The sequence below is a fragment of the Gorilla gorilla genome, chromosome 1 (genome assembly GCF_029281585.2).
Source record: "Gorilla gorilla gorilla isolate KB3781 chromosome 1, NHGRI_mGorGor1-v2.1_pri, whole genome shotgun sequence".
Taxonomy (NCBI): Eukaryota; Metazoa; Chordata; class Mammalia; order Primates; family Hominidae; genus Gorilla; species Gorilla gorilla.
In genome coordinates, this window is record NC_073224.2 from 98,527,683 (window position 1) to 98,548,473 (window position 20,791).

The following is a 20,791-nucleotide window of genomic DNA, read 5'->3' on the forward strand; positions in this document are numbered from 1 at the left end:
ACTACCAGCGTGACTGATGCAGAAGACAGGTGTATTCTGCATATATGGTACTATGTGAAAAGAAAAAATCTATGTTTGATTTGTGTACCTGAAAGTGATGGGGAGAATGGAACCAAGCTGGAAAACACTGTTCATGATGTTATCCAGGAGAACGTCCCCAACCTAGCAAGGCAGGCCAACATTCACATTCAGGAAATACAGAGAACACCACAAAGATACTCCACAAGAAGAGCAACCCCAAGACACATAATTATCAGACTCACGAAGGTTGAAATGAAGGAAAAACGTTAAGGGCAGCCAGAAAGAAAGGTCGGGTTCCACAAAGGGAAGCCCATCAGACTAACAGCTGATTTCTCTGCAGAAACACTACCAGCCAGAAGAGAGTGGGGGCCAATATTCAACATTCTTAAAGAAAAGAATTTTCAACCGAGAATTTCATATCCAGCCAAACTAAGCATCATAAGTGAAGGAGAAATAAAATCCTTTACAGACAAGCAAATGCTAAGAGATTTTGTCACCACCAGACCTGCCTTACAAGAGCTCCTGAAGGAAGCACTAAACATGGAAAGAAACAACCGGTACCAGACACTCCAAAAACATGCCAAATTGTAAAGACCATTGATGCTATGAAGAAACTTCATCAATTAACAGGCAAAATAACCAGCTAACATCATAATGACAGAATCAAATTCACACTTAATATTAACCTTAAATGTAAATGGGCTAAATATGACAATTAAAAGACACAGACTGACAAATTGGATAAAGAGTCAAGACCCATCACTGTGCTGTATTCAGGAGACCAATTTCATGTGCAGAGACACACATAGGCTCAAAATAAAGGGATGGAGGACACTCTACCAAGCAAATGGAAAGCAAAAAAAAAGCAGGGGTTGCAATCCCAGTCTCTGATAAAACAGACTTTAACCAACAAAGATCAAAAGAGACAAAGGCACAGTGGCTCACACCTGTAATTCCAGCAATTTGGGAAGCTGAGGTGGGCAGATCATGAGGTCAGGCAATTGAGACCATCCTGGCTAATATGGTGAAATCCCATCTATATTAAAAATACAAAAAATTAGCTGGGCATGGTGGTGGGCACCTGTAGTCCCAGCTACTCAGGAGGCTCAAGCAGGAGAATGGTATGAACACAGGAGGAAGAGCTTGCAGTGAGCTGAGATTGCACCACTGTACTCCAGCCTGGGTGACAGAGTGAGACTGTCTCAAAAAAAAAAAAGAGAGAGAGAGAGACAAAGAAGGCCATTACATAATGGTAAAGGAATCAATTCAAAAAAGAGCTAACTATCCTAAACATATATGCACCCAAAACAGGAGCACCCAGATTCATATAACGAGTCCTTACAGACCTACGAAGAGACTTATACTCCCACACAATAATAATGGGAGACTTTAACATTCCACTGTCAATATTAGGCAGATCAACAGACCGAAGGTTAACAAGGATATCCAGAACATGAACTCAGCTCTGCACCAAGCAGACCTAATAGACATCTACGGTACTCTCTACCCCAAATCAACAGAGTATATATTCTTCTCAGCACTACATCACACTTATTCTAAAATTGACCACAAAATTGGAAGTAAAGCACTCCTCAGCAAATGTAAAAAGAAAAGAAATCACAACAAACTGTCTCTCGGACCACAGTGCAATCAGATTAAAACTCAGGATTAAGAAACTCACTCAAAACCACACAACTACATGGAAACTGTAGTCCTGAATGACTACTTGGTAAATAACAAAATGAAGGCAGAAATAAAGATGCTCTATGAAACCAATGAGAACAAAGACACAATGTACCAGAATCTCTGGGACACATGTAAAGCAGTGTGTAGAGGGAAATTTATAGCACTAAATGCTGACAAGATAAAGCAGGAAAGATCTGAAATCGACACCTAACATCACATTAAAAGAACTAGAGAAGCAAGAGCAAACATATTCAAAAGCTAGCAGAAGACAAGAAATAACTAAGATCAGAGCAGACCTGAATGAGATAGAGACACAAAAAAAATCTTCAAAAGATCAATGAATCCAGGATCTGGCTTTTTGAAAAGATCAACAAAATTGATAGACCGCTAGCAAGACTAATAAAGAAGAAAAGAGAGAAGAATCATATAGACACAATAAAAAATGATAAAGGGGATATCACCACTGATCCCACAAAAATACAAACTACCATCAGAGGATAATATAAACATCTCTATGCAAATAAACTAGAAAATCTAGAAGAAATGGATAAATTCCTCGACATATACACCCTCCCAAGACTAAACCAGGAAGAAGTTGAATCTCTGAATAGACCAATAACAGGCTCTGAAATTGAGGCAATAATTAATAGCCTGCCAACCAAAAAAAGTCCAGGACCAGACGGATTCACAGCCAAATTCTACCAAAAGTACAAAGAGGAGCTGGTACCATTCCTTCTGAAACTATTCCAATCAATAGAAAAAGAGGGAATCCTCCCTTACTCATTTTTTGAGGCCAGCATCATCCTGATGCTGAGAATTTTAGACCAATGTCCCCGATGAACACTGATGCAAAATCCTCAGTAAAATACTGGCAAACAAAATCCAGCAGCACATCAAAACGCTTATCCACTATGATCAAATCAGCTTCATCCCTGGGATGCAAGGCTGGTTCAACATATGCAAATCAATAAATGTAATCCATCACATAAACAGAACTAAAGAAAAAAACCACATTATTATCTCAATAGATGCAGAAAAGACCTTTGACAAAATTCAACATCTGTTCATGCTAAAAACTCCCAATACACTAGATATTGATGGAACATATCTCAAAATACTAAGACCTATTTATGACAAACCCACAGCCAATATCACACTGAATGGGCAAAACTGGAAGCATTCCCTTTGAAAACTGACACAAGACAAGGATGCCCTCTCTCACCACTCCTATTCAACATAGTATTGGAAGTTCTGGCCAGGGCAATCAGGCAAGAGAAAGAAATAAAGGTTATTTAATTAGGAACAGAGGAAGTCAAATTGTCCCTGTTTGCAGATGACATGATTGTATATTTAGAAAACCCCATCGCCTCAGCCCAAAATCTCCTTAAACTGATAAGCAACTTCAGCAAAGTCTCAGGATACAAAATCAACGTGCAAAAATCGCAAGCTTTCCTACACACCAATAACAGCAAACAGAGAGCCAAATCATGAGTGAACTCCCATTCACAATCGCTTCAAAGAGAATAAAATACCTATGAATCCAACTTACAAGGGACGTGAAGGACCTCTTCAAGGAGAACTGCAAACCGCTGCTCAATGAAATAAAAGAGGACACAAACAAATGGAAGAACATTCCATGCTCATCGATGGGAAGAATCAATATCGTGAAAATGGCCATACTGCCCAAAGTAATTTATAAATTCAATGCCATCCCTATCAAGCTACCAATGACTTTCTTCACAGAATTGGAAAAAACTACCTGATCTTTCATATGAAATCAAAAAGAGCCCACACTGCCAAGACAATCCTAAGCAAAAGGAACAAAGCTGGAGGCATGGGAAGAATGTATATTCTTTTGGTTTTGGGTGGAGTGTTCTGTCAATGTTTATTAGGTCCATTTGGTCAAGTGTCGAGTTTAAGTTCCAAATACCTTTATCAGTGTTCTGTCTTGATGATCTATCTAATGCTGTCAGTTGGGTGTTAAAGTCTACCACCATTATTGTATGATAACCTAAGCTTCTTTGTGGGTCTCTAAGTACTTGTTTTATGAACCTGTGTGCTCCTGTGTTGGGTGCATATATATTGAGGATAGCTAAGTCTTCTTATTAAATTCAACCCTTTATCATTAAATAATGTTTTTCTATGTCCTTTTTGACAGTTGTTGGTTTAAAGTTTATTTTGTCTGAAATAAAAATAGCAACCCCTGCTCTTTTTTCTTTCCTGTATGCTTGACAGATTTTTTTGCCATCCTTTAGTTTTGGCCTATGGGTGTCCTTGCATGTGAGATGGGTCTCTTGAAGATAACTTACAGGTGGGTCTTGTTTCTTTTTTTTTTTTTTTTTTTTTTACTTGAGACAGGGTCTCACTCTGTTACTTAGGCTGAGGTGCAGTGGCATGATCACAACTTACTGCAGCCTCCACCTCCCCAGGCTCGGGTGATCCTCCTACCTCAGCCTCCTCAGTAGCTGGGACTACAGGCATGTGCCACCATTCTTAGCTAATTTTCTTGTATTTTTTTGTAGAAATGGGGTTTTTCCATGTTGCCTAGGTTGGTCTCAAACTCATAGGATCAAGCAATCGGCCTGCCTTAGCCTCAAAGTGTTAGGATTACAGGCTTGAGCCAGGGTCTTGTTTCTTTATTCAACTTGCCACTCTGTGCCTTGGGGTGTTTAGCTCATTTACCTTCAAGGTAAATATTGATAAGTGAGAAGTTGATTTTGTCATTATTGTTAGCTGGTTGTTTTGTAGACTTAATTGTGTAGTTCCTTTATAGTGTCACTGGTCTGTTTACTTAAGTGCATTTATGTGGTGGCTGGTAAGAGTCTTTTATTTCCATGTTTAGCACTCCCTTAATGACTTCTTATAAGGCAGATCTGGTGGTAATAAATTTCCTTAGCATTTGCTTTGCTGAAAAGAATTTTATTTCTCTTTAACATATAAATCTTATTTGGGCTGGATATGAAATTTTGGGTCAGAATTTCTTTTCTTTAACAATGCTGAATATAGGCCCTCAATGTCTTCTGGCTTCTAAGGTTTCTGCTGAAAAGTATGCTGTTAGCCTGATTGGGGTCCCTTTGTAGGTGACCTGCTCCTCCTCTCTGGTTGCCTTTAGTATTTTTTTCTTTCACATTGACCTTGGATAATCTTATTATTGTGTATCTTGGGGATGGTTTTCTAGTATAGTATCTCTCAGGAGTTCTCTGAATTTCTTGAATTTGAATGTTGACCTCTATAGTGAAGTTGAGAAAATTGTCATGGACAATATCCTCATATATGTTTTCAATTGTTTGCACACTCTCTCTCTCTCTCTTTCAGGGACATCAGTGAGTACAGGTTTGGTCTCTTTACATAATCTCATATTTCTCAGAGATTTTGTTCATCCTTCTGTATTATTTTTTCTTTATTTTGTGTGACTGAGTTAATTAGAAGAACTGGTCTTTGAGCTCTGAGATTCTTCCCTCAGTGTGGTCTATTCTGCCTTTAATACTTCCAATTGTATTATAAAATTCTTCAGTGAATTTTTTAGCTCTGTCAAATCAGCTTAGTTCTTTCTTAAAATGGCTATTTTGTCTTTCAGTTATTGTATTATTTTACTGGATTCCTTAAATTCTTTGGATTCCATTTCAACTTTCTCCTGAATCTCATGATTTTCATTACCATCCAGATTCTAAAATCTATGTCTATTATCTCAGCCATTTTAGTCTGGTTAGGAAAGATTGTTGGGGAGCTAGTGTGTTCATTTGGAAGTAAGAAGACACTCTGACTTTTAGAGCTGCCTGAGTTCTTCCACGGGTTCTTTCTCATCTATGTGGGCTGATGTTCCTTAAACCTTTAAAGTTGCTGTCCTTTTGATGGGGCCTTTTGCTTTTATATTCTTTGATGCCCTTGAGGCTTTGACTATGGTATAGGTTTGGGTCAGCGAGCTAGCTTTATTTCTTGATGATTTCAGGGGGCCATGGCTCAGCTCAGCACTCCTGGGCTATGTGCTCTAAGACTGAGGGCCTGGGACCAGGCCCAGAACCTTGTTCTTTGGCCCCTTGAGACTGAGCACCTGCTTCACTGGAGGGGGCCAAGGTGCTCCCAGTCCACTAGCAACAACACTCCTATGGTGGGCCGGGTGGGGGGGTCCCAGAAAAGCATTTCATAAGGGCAGTGGCAGTGGGGGTCTGCTCTCACATGCATGTACTGGCAGCAGTGGGGCAGTGGCATGGTGGGGTCCACACTCACTCACATGCTGGTGGTGGTGGGGCAGCAGGGTAGAAGGTCCATGCACATGTACACCGGGGATGGTAGTATGGCAGGGTACATGCACGCATGTAGGCTAGTGGGGACAGCGCAGCAGTGGTGAGGTCTCCATGCATGCGTGCACAGAAGTGGTAGCAAGGCAGCGATGTCTGTGTGTGTATGCCAGCAAAGCAGCTGTGGGTGCTGAAGGCAGGTGCATGCTGATGTGAGGCCAGTGACAGAAGCTCTTTGGTGGTTTGGTGGGGTCAGCCAGTGAAAGACCTATGGCAGTGGTCTCTGAGAACTGCCTCAGTTGAACATCTGAGGCTCTGCTGCAAGCAAGTACAGACAGGCAGGGATTCTGGGAGAGGCCAGCAGACATGGGGTGGGGGGCTCAGATCAGTCTAGCCCCATCCAAATAGCATGGTAGCCCTATTCTGTCCAGGTCTGATAGTCAACAAAGGGGTCAAAGCCACCTAGAGGAGCATGCCAAGCCTCGGGTAATGGACATCCCTAACCATGCTCCACTGTAGCTGTTCTCACACCAAACCCTCTGGGTTCCATAGAAGCTGGAGTCCTGTCCCTGCCAACTCTGCAAGTAGCTTTCCCTGCCAACTCAAATGTCTGTGTGGGTCATGGGGGTCTCCTGCAGCTAGGATTCCAGAGGTTCATGGTTAGAGTGGGCCACTTCATGCCTATTTAACCAACCCCTTCCCTAGAAGCCACTGAGGACCAAGAATAAGTCCTAGTGTTTGGCAACCCTGTGTAGGGTTCGCAGCTTCTTCCCCACTTCAGCCCAGGGTCTGCATTCTCCCTCCATCCACTCTCAATGCCTTCTTTCCAATGATCTTCTCAGAGTACACTGCTCTTCTTGATGGTCTTGTCTCTTGGTGGGAGAAGCTCTTCCTGGCTGCATCTAGTCAGCCATCTTGTCTCTTCTCCCAAAAATAAGCTTAATTTTATATATTTTTGGCTTTATTTCCCAGTTTCCTGGGTGTCCTAGAATCCTCTCTATTGATCTCTCTGTATCTGCAGGTCACAGGGTGACTAAGGGTGCAGCAGAGTCACCTAGGGCCTCCTGCTGCCAAGGAAATGAGCACTGGAAGCAGGACCCAAGCTGGGTGAGTGGGCACAAGGAGACAAAGGCCCTGCCAGATCTGGGAAGCCACCTCCTCCTCCAAAAAAAGTTATATCCATACATGGAATTCTATTCAGCAATAAAAAGGAATGTTTACTAATACACTGAGCAGCATGGATTACTTACAACCATATGCTAAACTGAAGAAAAATAAAAGGCAATACCAAGTAGATATGTTTATTTCCATCTTAATAAAATCATAGAAAATACAAGTTTAAGCTTAAGTGACATAAAGTATATCAGCAGTTGCAAGAATGCCAGGTTGTTGGTGTGCTTGACTACAAACAGGTATGAGGGGTTATGACATTTAATATCTTGATTGTGATTTTGTTTACATGGGCTTATGTAATTATCAAAATAAATAGAACTGTACACTTAAAGATTCAAATTTTACTATAAATTATACATCAATAAAATCTATTTAAAATTTTTTGAAATAAATAAAAACATGAAAACAATAGAAAAGAAACATGGACAGATTGAGGAAGCAAACATTGCAACTTCAGGAGAGTGGACACAATCTCATTTGTTTTATCCACCACCAGTTTAGAAGCTGTATGTGCCTGTCTCAACTCAGTACCCAAAAAGCATTAGTTGAATTAGTGAATGAAACCTAAAGGGACTAAAGTTTAGCCAAGGCTATCTCAGATAACACAGTCCTTTAGGAAATTTGTCTTCCGTATACAGCACAACAGTTGCCTTGATCCCACTCCAACCCTGAGGACCAAATCTCTTGTTCCTTTTCTTAAGTATTCTGTGACATATCTGCACCACTGATCATCACATGTAACTTGCACACTCTCTGTCTATTTGCATTTGTAATTCTCTGTGTTTAGAAAATAAGTGTATCAAGGCACAAGGCTGCACTTTTCCTTAAATGTTTAAGGAGAAAATGAGGGAGCTAAAGGAGAGTGGAATTTATCTGCTAGGTATGAAGCATTTAAACAAAAAGAGAAGCATGAATATTTCCAATGCTACAACAACATTGGGAAGGAATATAATGAGAAAAATTGCCAACATGACAGTTAATCCAACTTAGATATGATGTTTTGTTTTGTGTTTCACTGAGCCCGTCATATGCAGGAAAGGCACATTTACCATGATCCTTGCCTCCTAAAAGCTTAAAAATGTGACGTGAAAGACTCAAGTAGCTGCAACACAGGGTAGGAAGTGTTGCATGCACGTAACAGTTGAGGGGCTCTCTGGGTTCAGTATGGGTCAAGGAAGATCGTTGGAGGAAATGACATCAGAAATGGGCTTTGAAGGTTGAGTGCTATATAAAAAGTGGAGATTCCAAGAAAAACATTCCAAATTAGAATTTGGTTTATATTAACAAATGTTTATTACGCAGAAAGAGAAACAATTTAAATGGAGAGTCGACGGGATGGCATCACTATGTTGTACTAGGCTCCTGGGTTGCTGGGTTCTTAACACAATGGGGGAGTCAGGGGGAAGAGTCTCACAGGATGTCTTGATATGAGCTGTGAAGGAACAGGAATGGGAGAAACCCTGAATAAGTTGGAGGTGGTAACTGAGGATAAGGTGGAGTAGTCAATAGAGGAAAGCTAAGAGAGTTAAGAATGGAATGTGAAATAAGAAACTGGGAGGAGAGGAGGAAATACAAAAAACTCACCAGTGCTTCTTAAACCATAACACAAGGACTATTAGAATCACCAAGGGCACTATCACTACCAAGGCAATCCAATTCATGGAAAAGTGGTGTCCTGCACATATTGGAAAGATACATGGATGCCATTTTAAACTCATTGCTGATTCTATTCCATCTATTGATTTCCTTACTTAACATATGCATTGTATGAGTTGCATCAGTTATCCTATTTCAGTCACTCTATTCCAAAACTTACTCAAGGAAGGATTCCTCATTTCCCCTTAAATCTCTAGTATTCATGTATCCCTTAGGTCTTACTCCACTATTCTTTAAATTACCCTATACATTTCTTCCTACAATCCCTCACCTAGGTCTGCTATCCTCAAAATTTCCTCTCCCCTATCCTCTAGGCTCAAGAACCACCTACCTACACTTCCAACCTCCGGTCTTACCCCAGTAGAGGATGATGTCCTGGCCTCCTAGACTGCTGTGTCTCACTCGACAAGACAGGCCAGCAGCCTCCTCAGATGCCACCTCCAGGATCACCTGAAGATACCATGTCCCATCAGCATTAGGAAGAATATCACCATGTTTAGTGCCCAGTTGCTCCTGTTCATTCCGCATCCATGTCACCCAAACAGGCTTTGGGTAGAAGCCGGAGGCATGACAAACCAGCAACAGCTGGCCAGGCCCAAGGCTGGGGTGACTGGACAGCCAGGCCTCTGGCCTCACTGCAGAGAGCAGAAAAATTGTTCTGATGAAGAAACTTACACACAACGTACATCCACATACACACATCCACATGAATATGCACAGTTATCTTTTTCCTGCCTCTAAGAAACTATTACCCAGCAACCCCTCTGCTTCTTGTCCTCTTTCTTGTCCTGAGTTTGAAGGGTGGGAACAGAAGGGGCAGGACTTGAATAGAAAAATCTTAGAGGAAGGGGCTGAAACTACTGACCTTGCCTGTGTACATACATCTTCCCTGCATCCAGGAGACCCAAGAGAAATCGGGGGCAAGTGCTTCTTATGAGATTATACACTGTTTCTGTGACGCCTTCATACTGATGATTGAGTAGATGACAGACACTTTGGGCCAAACTTCCACAGCCTGGAGATGGCACCCATGTTGTATTCTGGAAACTCAGTAAATCTAATCCGTTGAAAGCTACCTGAAAGAAGCCTTCTGGGCTCTTTCCAGAATGCAGCTCACAGCCGGCTTTCACCTGTACTTCAAAGGGATCTGGAGGAAGGGAGGAATGAGAAAAAGAGTTCAAACAAAAAAGTGAAAACAATAGTATAAAAACCTAGGGCTGTATCAGGAAGTGAAGCAAGAAAGTTTTACATGGATGTGAGAGTGAGCCAAAGACATATTTGATCAGAAACAAGAGAGAAAAATTGCTGGGGATACGGAAGGGGACAATAAGAGATAAATGCCTTGAATTAACAAGAAAAAGTGGCCAAGGAAGGTGTGGAAAAATGATAGGTGAGCCACATAATATAGGATAGAGGGTGAAGGGGGAGCCTTTGTGAGGGAGGTAGGAGGATAGCTTTCCATGATGCATGAAATTGGTCTTAATGGTCATTGAACTATGGACATAGATCTTTGAAGAAATTGAATGGGGGGAATAGATTTTATTTTAAGGTAGTCAAGCACAGAGTGGGACAGCTGTGTATCTCTGGATTGTAGGATACAGAGGGAGACCACAGGTGGAAGATAACAAAGCACAAGAAAAAAAATTCCAAAAATAGCAAGAGCCTAGGAAATTTGAGGGAGTCAACATCAGGAATATCCCTTAAAAGGTTCATCTATGCAGAATTTTATGGTGGGATGGGATAATGGGAAATGGCCCAAAAATTAGTAGAGAATATTTCCCTGAAATAGAACATTCTAAAGAACTCCCATAATTTAGATGATTGAACTTACATTTCGAGTAATGTTGACTTGCATGGTCTTGAATCTCCCGAGTTAATCCAAAGAGGTAGAAACGAAATAACAACTCTAGGTCTGACAACTCTTCATTGCTGAAGTTGCCCTTGGACCAGGTATGCAGGAAAATTATGGTGCCTGATTCACTGTCCCAGCCATGAGTCTGCAACTCGTCCAGCCATCCTGAGCCCTGACCTCGTGCCCAGGATTGGTTGACAAATGATAAGATCTGTATAACATGGAAGGATACGTGTTCCTGGGATGCTTTTGGTGGAAGAAGGGCAAGTAGTGTAAGGAAAAAAAAAAAAAGAGAGGCAAGCAAAATGGAGAGAAAATGGAAGGTGCACCAGTTACCACAGAGAAACATTAATGACTACTTTAGCTATACCATTTTCCTTACACAGAGCCCCATGCTCTGCCACCATCCTCTAAAAGAGTAAACTGGACCTGGAGACAGGTATGCTCAAATGGCAACCATTCTGGCTTCTTCATTGATCCATCTTGGGAAAGCCCATCATGCTCAACCCAGATACATGTAACCTTGCAGCTGACAGAGATGTTCATACTATCTGCATTGTCACCACCGGGGAGGAGAAGAACTAGCAGCGGAAACTACAGAAACAGCATGTCATTTGCAGTTGTTTCCTTCTCTCAGAAAAGCTGTTTGCTGATCTCTGTTCTTAGCAAACTTATCCCTCTACATCTATATTCTGACTTCCTTCTACCAACAGACAATCTTCCCCATCAGCCACTGACAGCAGCTAAGACAATCTGCTTCCCTTAACCTTAGGCCTCCTACTCAATCTCTCATTTCCCCATCTGCTCTGAACTAAAGTTACTCTCTTCTCTCAGGATTTTAGCTGCTCTCCCACTAAGCTCCATCTTATCTACTTCCCTTCCTCAACTGCCTTAGACAAAGTGGTGCGTGGCATTGAAAGGTTGCTTCATCCCTCTGGACCTTGCGTGTCATTTGTAACATAAAAAGGAGAAACCACATCATCTTCCTGGGCCCTGACTGTTTTAACGGAAAATGGAGAGGAAATGGAAAGTGAACCAGTTACCACAGAAAAATGTTAATGACTACTTTAGCTATAACATTTTCCTTACACAGACCCCATGCTCTGCCACCACCCTCCAAAAGAGTAAACTGGACCTGGAGACAGGTGTGCTCAGATGGCAAGCATTCTGGCATCTCTATTGACCCATCTCGGGAAAGCCCAGCACACTCTACCCAGATACATGTAACCTTGCAGCTGACAGCGATGTTCTTACCGTCTGCATTGTCACCACCTGGGAGGAGAAGAGCTAGCAGCAGAAACTGCAGAAACAGCATGTCATTTGCAGATGTTTCTTTCTCTCAGAAAAGCTGTTTGCTGATCTCTGTTCTTAGCAAACTTATCCCTCTGTACCTATATTCTGACTTCCTTCTACCAACAATCTTCCACATCAGCCGCTGACAGCAACTAAGATCTGCTTCCCTCAACCTTGGTCCTCCTACTCAATCTCTCATTTCCCCACCTGCTCTGAACTAAAGTTATTCTCTTCTCTCAGGATTCCAGCTGCTCTGCCACTAAGCTCCATTATATCTACTTCCCTTCCTCAACTGCCTTAGACAAAGTGGTGTATCGCATTGAAAGAAAGGTCACTTTGTCCCTCTGGATTTTGCATGTCATTTGTAAGATAAAAAGGAGAAACCATGTCATTTTTTCAGTTCCTGCTTGTTTTAATAGATCACAGTTCTTCCAGTTTCTCCACTTAACTTTGCCTCCACTCTCCATAGTGTCCCCTCTTCTCATCACTCCATTCTTTCTTTCCCCCTTTTGAATGTCCTCAAAGTTTTCTCTTTCCAATTTCACCCCTTTTCACCCATCTTTCTTATTTCCTCATTCTCACTGATTCTTTTATAAATTGGAGACGTTGCTTTTTACATCTTCCAAGATTTCCCTGCACAATTGTATAAACTACAGTCCACTCTACATTATCTTTAGAGATTAAATTGCAGCCATTCAGAATGCATAGGACCATAACAAATATAAAGAAGCCCTTCTACTGCATTTAATCTGTATAGTCATTCACTAAAAAATTACATAGTGCATGGTTGATACCAGTATCTTACTAGGCATATAAACACACAGAGGTTAACAATGTAATCTCTTCTATCAAAGAGTTTTAAACTGCAGATGTTTAAACAAAAAATTAAAATGCATTGTGATTTTAATTTCAATGTATAGAATCCCAGATATAAATCTACTTAGAACTATATTCTCTAGAGCAGCATTTTGACTGACTAACCCCCTGGGAAGTTCATAATTTGAAGTCCTGGAAGAACAGCATACATCTCAACTAAAGACTGAAAATTCTGTACAGTGTGGAATGGTATACGATTGTGATAGTCAGAACATGCAGCTTTTCAAGAGGACTCATGCATGGGGAGACCACAAAAATCCAAATTTAAGTTGTTTTGTGATCTGACCAAAATACATTGTATAAAAAGGGCAGCATTTGTCAATGTTTGATTTAAGTAGTTTATATGAAGTATTCAGTGACTTATCAGTGACCCTGGCTGGTTAATATGTATAAATACATGAACACAGTCTTTTTGAGATCCAGGAAATACATTTATTATTATAGTGTTTCTTAAATCATATTAATTATTCACTGAATGCATTGGAGCAGTCACTTAAAATCTGGGCATGAATTTGTGCTGGGCACAATGACTCGTGCCTGTAATCCCAGCACTTTGGGGGACCAAGGTGGGAAGATCACCTGAGCCCAGGAGTTTGAGACCAGCCTGGGCAACAAAGTTAGACCTCATCTCGATAAAAAAATTAAAAAGTTAGCCAAATGTGGTGGCACGTGCCTGTAGTCCCAGCTAAATGGGAGACAGAGGCAGGAAGATCTTTTGAGCCCTGAAAGTCAGGGCTGTAGTGAGCCATGTTCATGTCACTGTACTCCAGCCTGGGTAACAGAGCAAGACCGTGCCTCAAAAAGAAAAATCCCATTTGTAACATTGTTTCTGTTTTAAATTTATATTTATTCTATGTATTTACTGTGTACAACATGATACTTTGATATATACACTATTTCTTAGGTTTGTCAACGTTAATAGTGAGGCCAGAAGTCATTCTCAATGAGCTCTTCCTATGATGGCCACAGATATGTGGCAATTTCTATGAACTACAATATCTTTAAGAGCAATACCCAGTTCAAATCCTACCCAAATCATTCATAAGCACCAGGTGTTATCTTTGCTCATCTTGTGCTGTTAATGGCAAATACTTGGTTTGTGGTTTTAGAAAACAATAGTAGATACCACATTATGTGTTTATTCACATTTTTTTCCATGGTCCTACAGGAAAGATGCAACCGTCCTATTTCCTAATAGTTGGGTTAAGGTCATGGACTGAGTTCTGGGCAATGGAATGTGTGGTGTTGGAAGCATTAGCCAGCTCCAGTCCTGACCACTGAAAATATCACATCTGATCATCTTACCCTGTGGTACCAACTTGGCAGTCAAATTTCTAAATGGCAAGGCTATGAGATGGAGAAGAGCAGCCTGATCTACATGCAGTTTAACTGCACGAGAAATAAACTTCATTGTGTTAAGCCTCCAAGTTCTAAAGTTTATTTATAACTGCAACATAACCTAGCTATATTGGATAATATTATAAAACCCAGTAAATATCATCCTTTTTGCCCTCTTGATTCAGAAGCAAACAAGTTGAAAATAACATGAGATAGATGGATCTAATGGTCAATCTTGACTTCTGATAGTGCCACTAGATAATTTGCTTTAAGTGTGTAATCCAAGTGATCTTGCTCATACTGGACCCTAAATGGAGTGGCCTTCTCATTGTTATGGACTGAAAGTTTGTGTACCCTCCCAAAGAAAAAAAAAACCACATGTTGAATCCCTAACTCTCAGTGTGATTATATTTGGAAATGGGGCCTCTAAGAAGTAATGTCAATCTCATGTCTAAAGGGTAAGGCCCTGATCCAATAGGCTTAGTGTCCTTATAAGAAGAGACACTGGAGTGCCCTTCCACTTTCCTTCTCTGTCTCTCTGTCTCTCCCTGTCGCTCTCTGTCTCTGTGTGTGTGTGTGTGTGTGTGTGTGTGTGTGTGTGTGTGTATGTGTGTGTATGTGTGTGCACCCACCATGGAAAGGCCATATGAGCTCATAGTGAGAAGGCAGTTGTCTGTATAAACCAGGAAGAGAACCTTCACTAGAAACTGAGTCTTCCAGATGGAGATTTTGGACTTCTAGCCTCTAGAGCTGTGAGAGAATAACTTCCTGTTGTTTAAGCCACCCAGCTGATTGCCTTGTGTTAGCACAGCCCAAGAAGACTAATACACTCACTTATTTCAGGCAATGCTGATAAAACCCTAAGTTCCCCACCTGAGCAGCTGTTCCCGTGAGAGCTAGGGCCTGGAGGAGGAGAGCAAGACTGAGCCTTTGGGGAGCAACTTGCCCAGAGAGGTAAAGGGCAGTAGGAGGTGCTGATATATACTTGCCCAGTTTCCCTCCTGAATTTATCAGTGAGATAAATCAGTCTGTTTTCAGAGGAAAGATTAAGGGGTGAGGAAAAAAACAAAAAGTATTTATGGGAAATTCCCCCTCAGGGTGCCTAGAAGAGTAAGTAACACCCTTACCCCCATCATGGCAATACTCATTCAAATAGACACTAGAAATGTGTGTTCTCCGAAAACTTCCCTCTCCTTTGCTCCACACAGTCACCATGTCATTTCTCTCCCTCCCTCTGGTTTTTCCTCTCTGATCTGACTGATATGTAGTCCTGCTTTCATCCTGTGGGACAGAGATCACAGCCACAGTCCCTGCCTGTGTGTCACAGTCCATATCCCTCCATGTCCATGCAGTGCTCTGCCCCAGAGCTGCCATGGGAAACGTGATCCTTAGAATGTCTATCAGCCTAAAATATTCAAATTGCTTTCATGAAAAATAACCCAGACTCCTAAGTATGACAATTTTATACACAAGAGTTTATGTACATCTATCCCTAAAAAGGAAGGGTGGAGGTAGTGTAAGAAGGGAAACTGGCAGACTCTGTACACTGGTGAATACTTATAAATATAGATGCAAGAATCTGAAATTGATATAAAATGCAATGGGGAGAGGAGTAAGTGGTTATTAAGCTCTCTGAACACACAAAATCCTAAGAGAATAATCTGAAGTGGGTAGGACACCCTATGATTAGAACCCAGCCTGAGCAGAGGGGCGGGGCTGTCCCGAGGGAGCCCAGTGCTTTTCCTGTCCTTCCCCAACTTCCCTTTTCTTGTCCTTTTGCTCAGACCACAGACGTTGTTGTGTTTGCCTTCGCCTGGGCTCTTCTTGCCTGTCACTTCCCTAAGACCACTCTAGTGGGTGACTTTTGCACCCCCAGAGAGAGAGATTTCCTCAGAACTCCAGTGTCATGTTCCCACCCCACACAGCTCTGTCATCCCTTCCTCCCAGCAGAAACCTTGCCCTCTGCCTACTTCCCCATTACGGAAACCCCACAAGCCTCCCACAGCCACGTGACTCTTACATGGCCTTTCATTTCCTCCTCAACTCTTATTGAAGTGATTCACTCCTTCTTTCTGGCCTCAAAGCACAGTTCCTGTGGCTAGCGTATATCCTCCACCCTCTCCCCTCTACAACAGCCAAAAAAGTCCCAGTCTGAGAGCTATGAAAACTCCTAGATGGACCACTTACTAGAAGCACTAATCCCCCACTGTAAAATGACAAAATTGGAGGAACTTGATATTTTCTAGTTCCATTTCAACTTTAATATTCTTTGACTTGTCCTGTGCTTCTGTTCATTTCTGTTTACATAGTATTTTCTTTCTCTTCTGGGCTTCTTTGTCCTAATGTTTAACTTTTCTATGATCTCATATTGCTTTCTACTTATCCTTTGTTTGAATCCCTTGGGTCTCCTCTCTATCTTATCACCAATTCTACCTAAACTCCCTACCCAATCATTCTAAGCACCACCCTGGCTAAATTTCGAAGCCTAAAATATTGCTTTTCACTTTGTCCTTAGATTTCTGTGTTTATGGTGGCTCATGCCTGTAATCCCAGCACTTTGGGAGGCTGAGGCAGGTGGATCATGAGGTCAGGAGTTCGAGACTAGCCTGACCAACATGGTGAAACCCCGTCTCTACTAAAAATACAAAAATTAGCCAGGTGTGATGGTGTGTGACTGTAATCCCAGCTACTCAGGAGACTGAGGCAGGAGAATCGCTTGAACCCAAGAGGTGGGGGTTGCAGTGAGCCGAGATTGCACCACTGCACTCCAGCCTGGGTTACAGAGCGAGACTCCATCTCAAAAAAAGACACGAAACAAACAAACTACAAAACACACAGATATACTGGGTAAGCTATAATTTTAAAAATTATTTATACATGTATGCATTGAACTCACAAGATAAGAAAGTCTACAAAAAACAAAACAAATAAGAAATTAAAAACTAAATAGGGAAATAGAAGCTAACACTTGAGCTTCCCAAGACAGTGACAAGAGTGGGTTCCTGAGGGCTTTGACCACAGTATCCACATAGGTCATAAGATCATGTTGAGACCACCAAATAAAAGTGCAAGAAATCTTCTACTGTATCCTCAATAAAATTGGTCAGGAAAAAAAAAATCCAACTGAACCAAAAGACAAGAAGGAATCTTGTGGTCACCTTAAGTTCTGGCTAGATTTCCTTTTTTTTTTTTTTTTTTTCTTACAAAAAGTTTTAGTCACAGGTTTGCTCTCACAGGAATTTAGAGATTAAATGTATTCTATTTGTCTTAAAATGTCTGATCCAAGAAATCAACAATACAAAATAGTTCCAAGCTTGTAGAAGTACTATATCACTCAGAAGCAAACACAAAACTTATTTCTAGTAGTATATAATTTCAAAGCAAACACAAAAATATTCAACAAAATCAACACAGTCTTCTTCATTTTTCTGATATAGGCTGTCTTTGTTTTGCCCAGTTTCAAAATGCACAAATTTCAGTCAGCAAGGTTTTAGTTAAATAACACAAATTCCCCAACAACAAGTTTGAAATGTGTGCCACAAATTTCAGTTGCCACGGTATAGTAACTCTTAGTAACTGCACGAAGTATAAACTACCACTAGGTCTTCAGTCCATAAGTCACCATAGAAGTAACAAATCCACATCATAATCAGTGACCAATTGCTTTACATATTTCAAAGTTTGTCAGTTTGACTATTATTCTGTTCTGTGCAAAACAGCAAAGCATGTAGTCGTGTAGTCCTGTGGTCTCATTGTGTCTCAGTAATAAACCCATACCCATCTGACATGAGTGAATAATAGAGGAAATTGGGCAACAAAGATGAATGTGTAAAGAAGAAAAGGGACAATGCTAGAAGTGAGATTTGAATTAAATATAAAAGAAGCTATAGAGGAAATAGCTGACCGTGGGAATGCTGAGAATGCTACTGTTTGAGAGACTTTAGAGGTGAAGCTAGAGGAACCTGGAGAAGGAGGAAAGTGATTGTTGTGAAAAGAATGAAGGTGTCTCAAATGAAGTGACACTGGCAGAAAACTTCCCATTAAAGGAACTCTCAGAAATATTCCCCAAGAGGGAAAGCACGAAGTATAAAATATCGGAAGCTGATCCAAACATTAAAAGGAGTATGAAAATTCACCAAGGAATACAAAGATACTCTATATCTTTAAGTAACAGAAGATGAAGGCAAACATTGTTCAAAACATTCTTGGTAAGTTAATACAAGGGAAAAAGACTTTAATTCCAAGTGTTTTAATGTTTTAAAGTATAGTGTGCTAAGTAAATTATAGTCGTACTGTTTTTCACTTCCCTATATATTTATAACCAATAGTAAGTGGGTTTTGAATATTTTGACAAAGATGTTTCAAGTCACAGGGTGTTCATAATTCTCTCCCTTGATTACTGAGATCCTTTCACATGATTTTAGCTTGCATGATCAATTTTTACAGTCCTGCATTAACATACAAAGCAAAGACTGACTTTATATTACAGGATTTGGAGTCAAAATTTTTAAAAACTGCAGGTTGTTAAGTAACAGTGATATCTTCTTATGAATCTTATCACCTCAATTTTCATTTAAAAATGTCATAATCCTTTGAAGTTTGCAAGGAATTATTGGGATTTTAATATCATTCTGCTTATGGTATTAATTTTACTTACATATCATGCCAAGCCAGTATTAAACACATCAATTTCAAAGTATTTTTGGAAGTACTTATACTTTTGGCTTGCTTTCTAGAATCCATGATTTTATTAATATCTTCAAAATTTCTAAAGAAGTATTGCAGACTACCACTAATTGAATCCCTAGGAATACAATGGTGTCAGCTCAACTTCCTCATCATATAATCAACCATGGTTATAATTTTATATTCATTTCTATTAGCAATGCAATCCAATGTTTTGTCAAGACTGAAAGATAATACTACTCTTGTAAGATATTTTTAAACTATTTAGAGATAAATTTTACTATATCTTTTACTACAAAAGTTTTAAAAAGACTGTGAATGAGCCTATCTAGATTCCTCCTCTCTGGGAAGGGCATCTCCGAAAGAAAGGCAGCAGCCCCAGTCAGGGGCTTATAAATAAAACTCTCACCTCCCTGGGACAGAGTACCTGGGGGAAGCGGCAGCTGTGGGCACAACTTCAGCAGACTTAAATGTTCCTGCCTGCCGGCTCTGAAGAGAGCACCAGATCTCCCAGCACAGTGCTCAAGCTCTGCTAAGGGACAGGCTGCCTTCTCAAGTGGGTCCCTGACCCCCGTGCCTCCTGCCTGGGAGACACCTCCCAGCAGGGGTCGACAGACACTTCATACAGGAGAGCTCCTGCTGGCATCTGGTAGGTGCCCCTCTGGGACAAAGCTTCCAGAGGAAGGAACAGGCAGCAATCTTTGCTGTTCTGCAGCCTCCGCTGGTGACACCCAGGCAAACAGGGTCTGGAGTGGACCTCCAGCAAACTCCAACAGACCTGCAGCAGAGGGGCCTGAATATTAGAAGGAAAACTAACAAACAGAAAGGAAAAAGCATCAACATCAACAAAAAGTATGTCCACACAAAAACCCCATCGGAAGGTCACCAAAACGAAAGACCAAAGGTAGATAAATCTACGAAGATGAGGAAAAACAAGAACAAAAAGGCTGAAAATTCTAAAAAAGAGTATGCCTCTTCTCCTCTGAAGGAACACAACTCCTTGCCAGCAAGGAAACAAAACTGGATGGAGAATGAGTTTAACAATTTGACAAAAGTAGGCTTCAGAAGGTGGGTAATAACAAACTCCTCCAAGCTAAAAAAGCATATTCTAACCCAAAGCAAGGAAGCTAAGAGCCTTGAACAAAGGTTACAGGAATTGCTAACTAAAATAACCAATTTAGAGAAGAACATAAATGGCATGATGGAGCTGAAAAACACTGCACGAGAACCTTGTGAAGCATACACAAGTATCAATAGCCGAATCGATCAAGTGAAAGAAAGGATATCAGAGATTGAAGATCAACTTAATGAAATAAATCATTAAGACAAGATTGAGAAAAAAGAATGAAAAGGAACCAACAAAGCCTACAAGAAATATTGGTCTATGTGAAAAGACCAAACCTACATTTGATTGGTGTATTTGAAAGTGACGGGGAAAATGAAACCAAGTTTGAAAACGCTCTTCAGTATATTATCCAGGAGAACTTCCCCAACCTAGCAAGACTGGCCAACATTCAAATTTGGGAAATACAGAGAACACCACAAAGATGGTGATCATTAAAAAGTCAGGAAACAACACATGCCGGAGAGGATGTGGAGAAATAAGAATGCTTTTACACTGTTGGTGGGAGTGTAAATTAGTTCAACCATTGTGGAAGACAGTGTGGTGATTCCTCAAGGATCTAGAACTAGAAATACCATTTGATCCTGCAATCTCATTATTGGATATATACCCAAAGGATTATAAATCATTCTACTGTAAAGACACATGCACATGTATGTTTATTGTGGCACTAATCACAATAGCAAAGACTTGGAACCAACCCAAATGCCCATCAATGATAGACTGGATCAAGAAAATGTGGCACATATACACCATGGAATATTATGCAGCCATTAAAAAGGATGATTTCATGTCCTTTGCAGGGACATGGATGAAGCTGGAAACCATCATTCTCAGCAAATTAACACA

At 40.8% G+C, this 20,791-nt stretch overlaps 1 protein-coding gene across 2 annotated transcripts; it reads right to left on the reverse strand.

Annotated features, from left to right (window-relative positions):
• Positions 1–7,230: 7,230 nt before the first annotated feature.
• Positions 7,231–12,204, reverse strand: CD1C (CD1c molecule). 2 transcript variants are annotated; one of them, XM_019025012.4, is made up of 6 exons: positions 11,881–12,204; positions 10,606–10,872; positions 9,640–9,921; positions 9,131–9,409; positions 8,703–8,793; positions 7,231–8,550 (listed from the first exon to the last, which is right to left on the reverse strand). In XM_019025012.4, exons 1-6 carry the CDS (start codon positions 11,939–11,941, stop codon positions 8,529–8,531), a joined length of 1,002 nt encoding a protein of 333 aa, XP_018880557.1. In that variant the 5' UTR covers positions 11,942–12,204; the 3' UTR covers positions 7,231–8,528. The 2 variants fall into 2 exon arrangements, with proteins under 2 accessions (XP_018880557.1, XP_018880555.2); XM_019025010.4 differs by lacking the exon at positions 8,703–8,793 and having other exon boundaries at positions 8,285–8,550.
• Between the last annotated feature and the right edge of the window lie 8,587 nt (positions 12,205–20,791).

Excerpts from the sequence above, each read along its gene's own strand:
- CD1C (XM_019025010.4), bottom strand. The coding sequence starts at position 11,941 with ATGCTGTTTCTGCAGTTTCTGCTGCTAGCTCTTCTCCTCCCAGGTGGT. Across the intron at positions 9,922-10,605 it reads AAGTCAACATTACTCGAAAT|ATCCCTTTGAAGTACAGGTG; the intron begins GTAAGTTCAATC and ends CCCTTCCTCCAG. Across the intron at positions 8,551-9,130 it reads GGACATCATCCTCTACTGGG|CTCATATCAAGACATCCTGT; the intron begins GTAAGACCGGAG and ends GTTCCTTCACAG.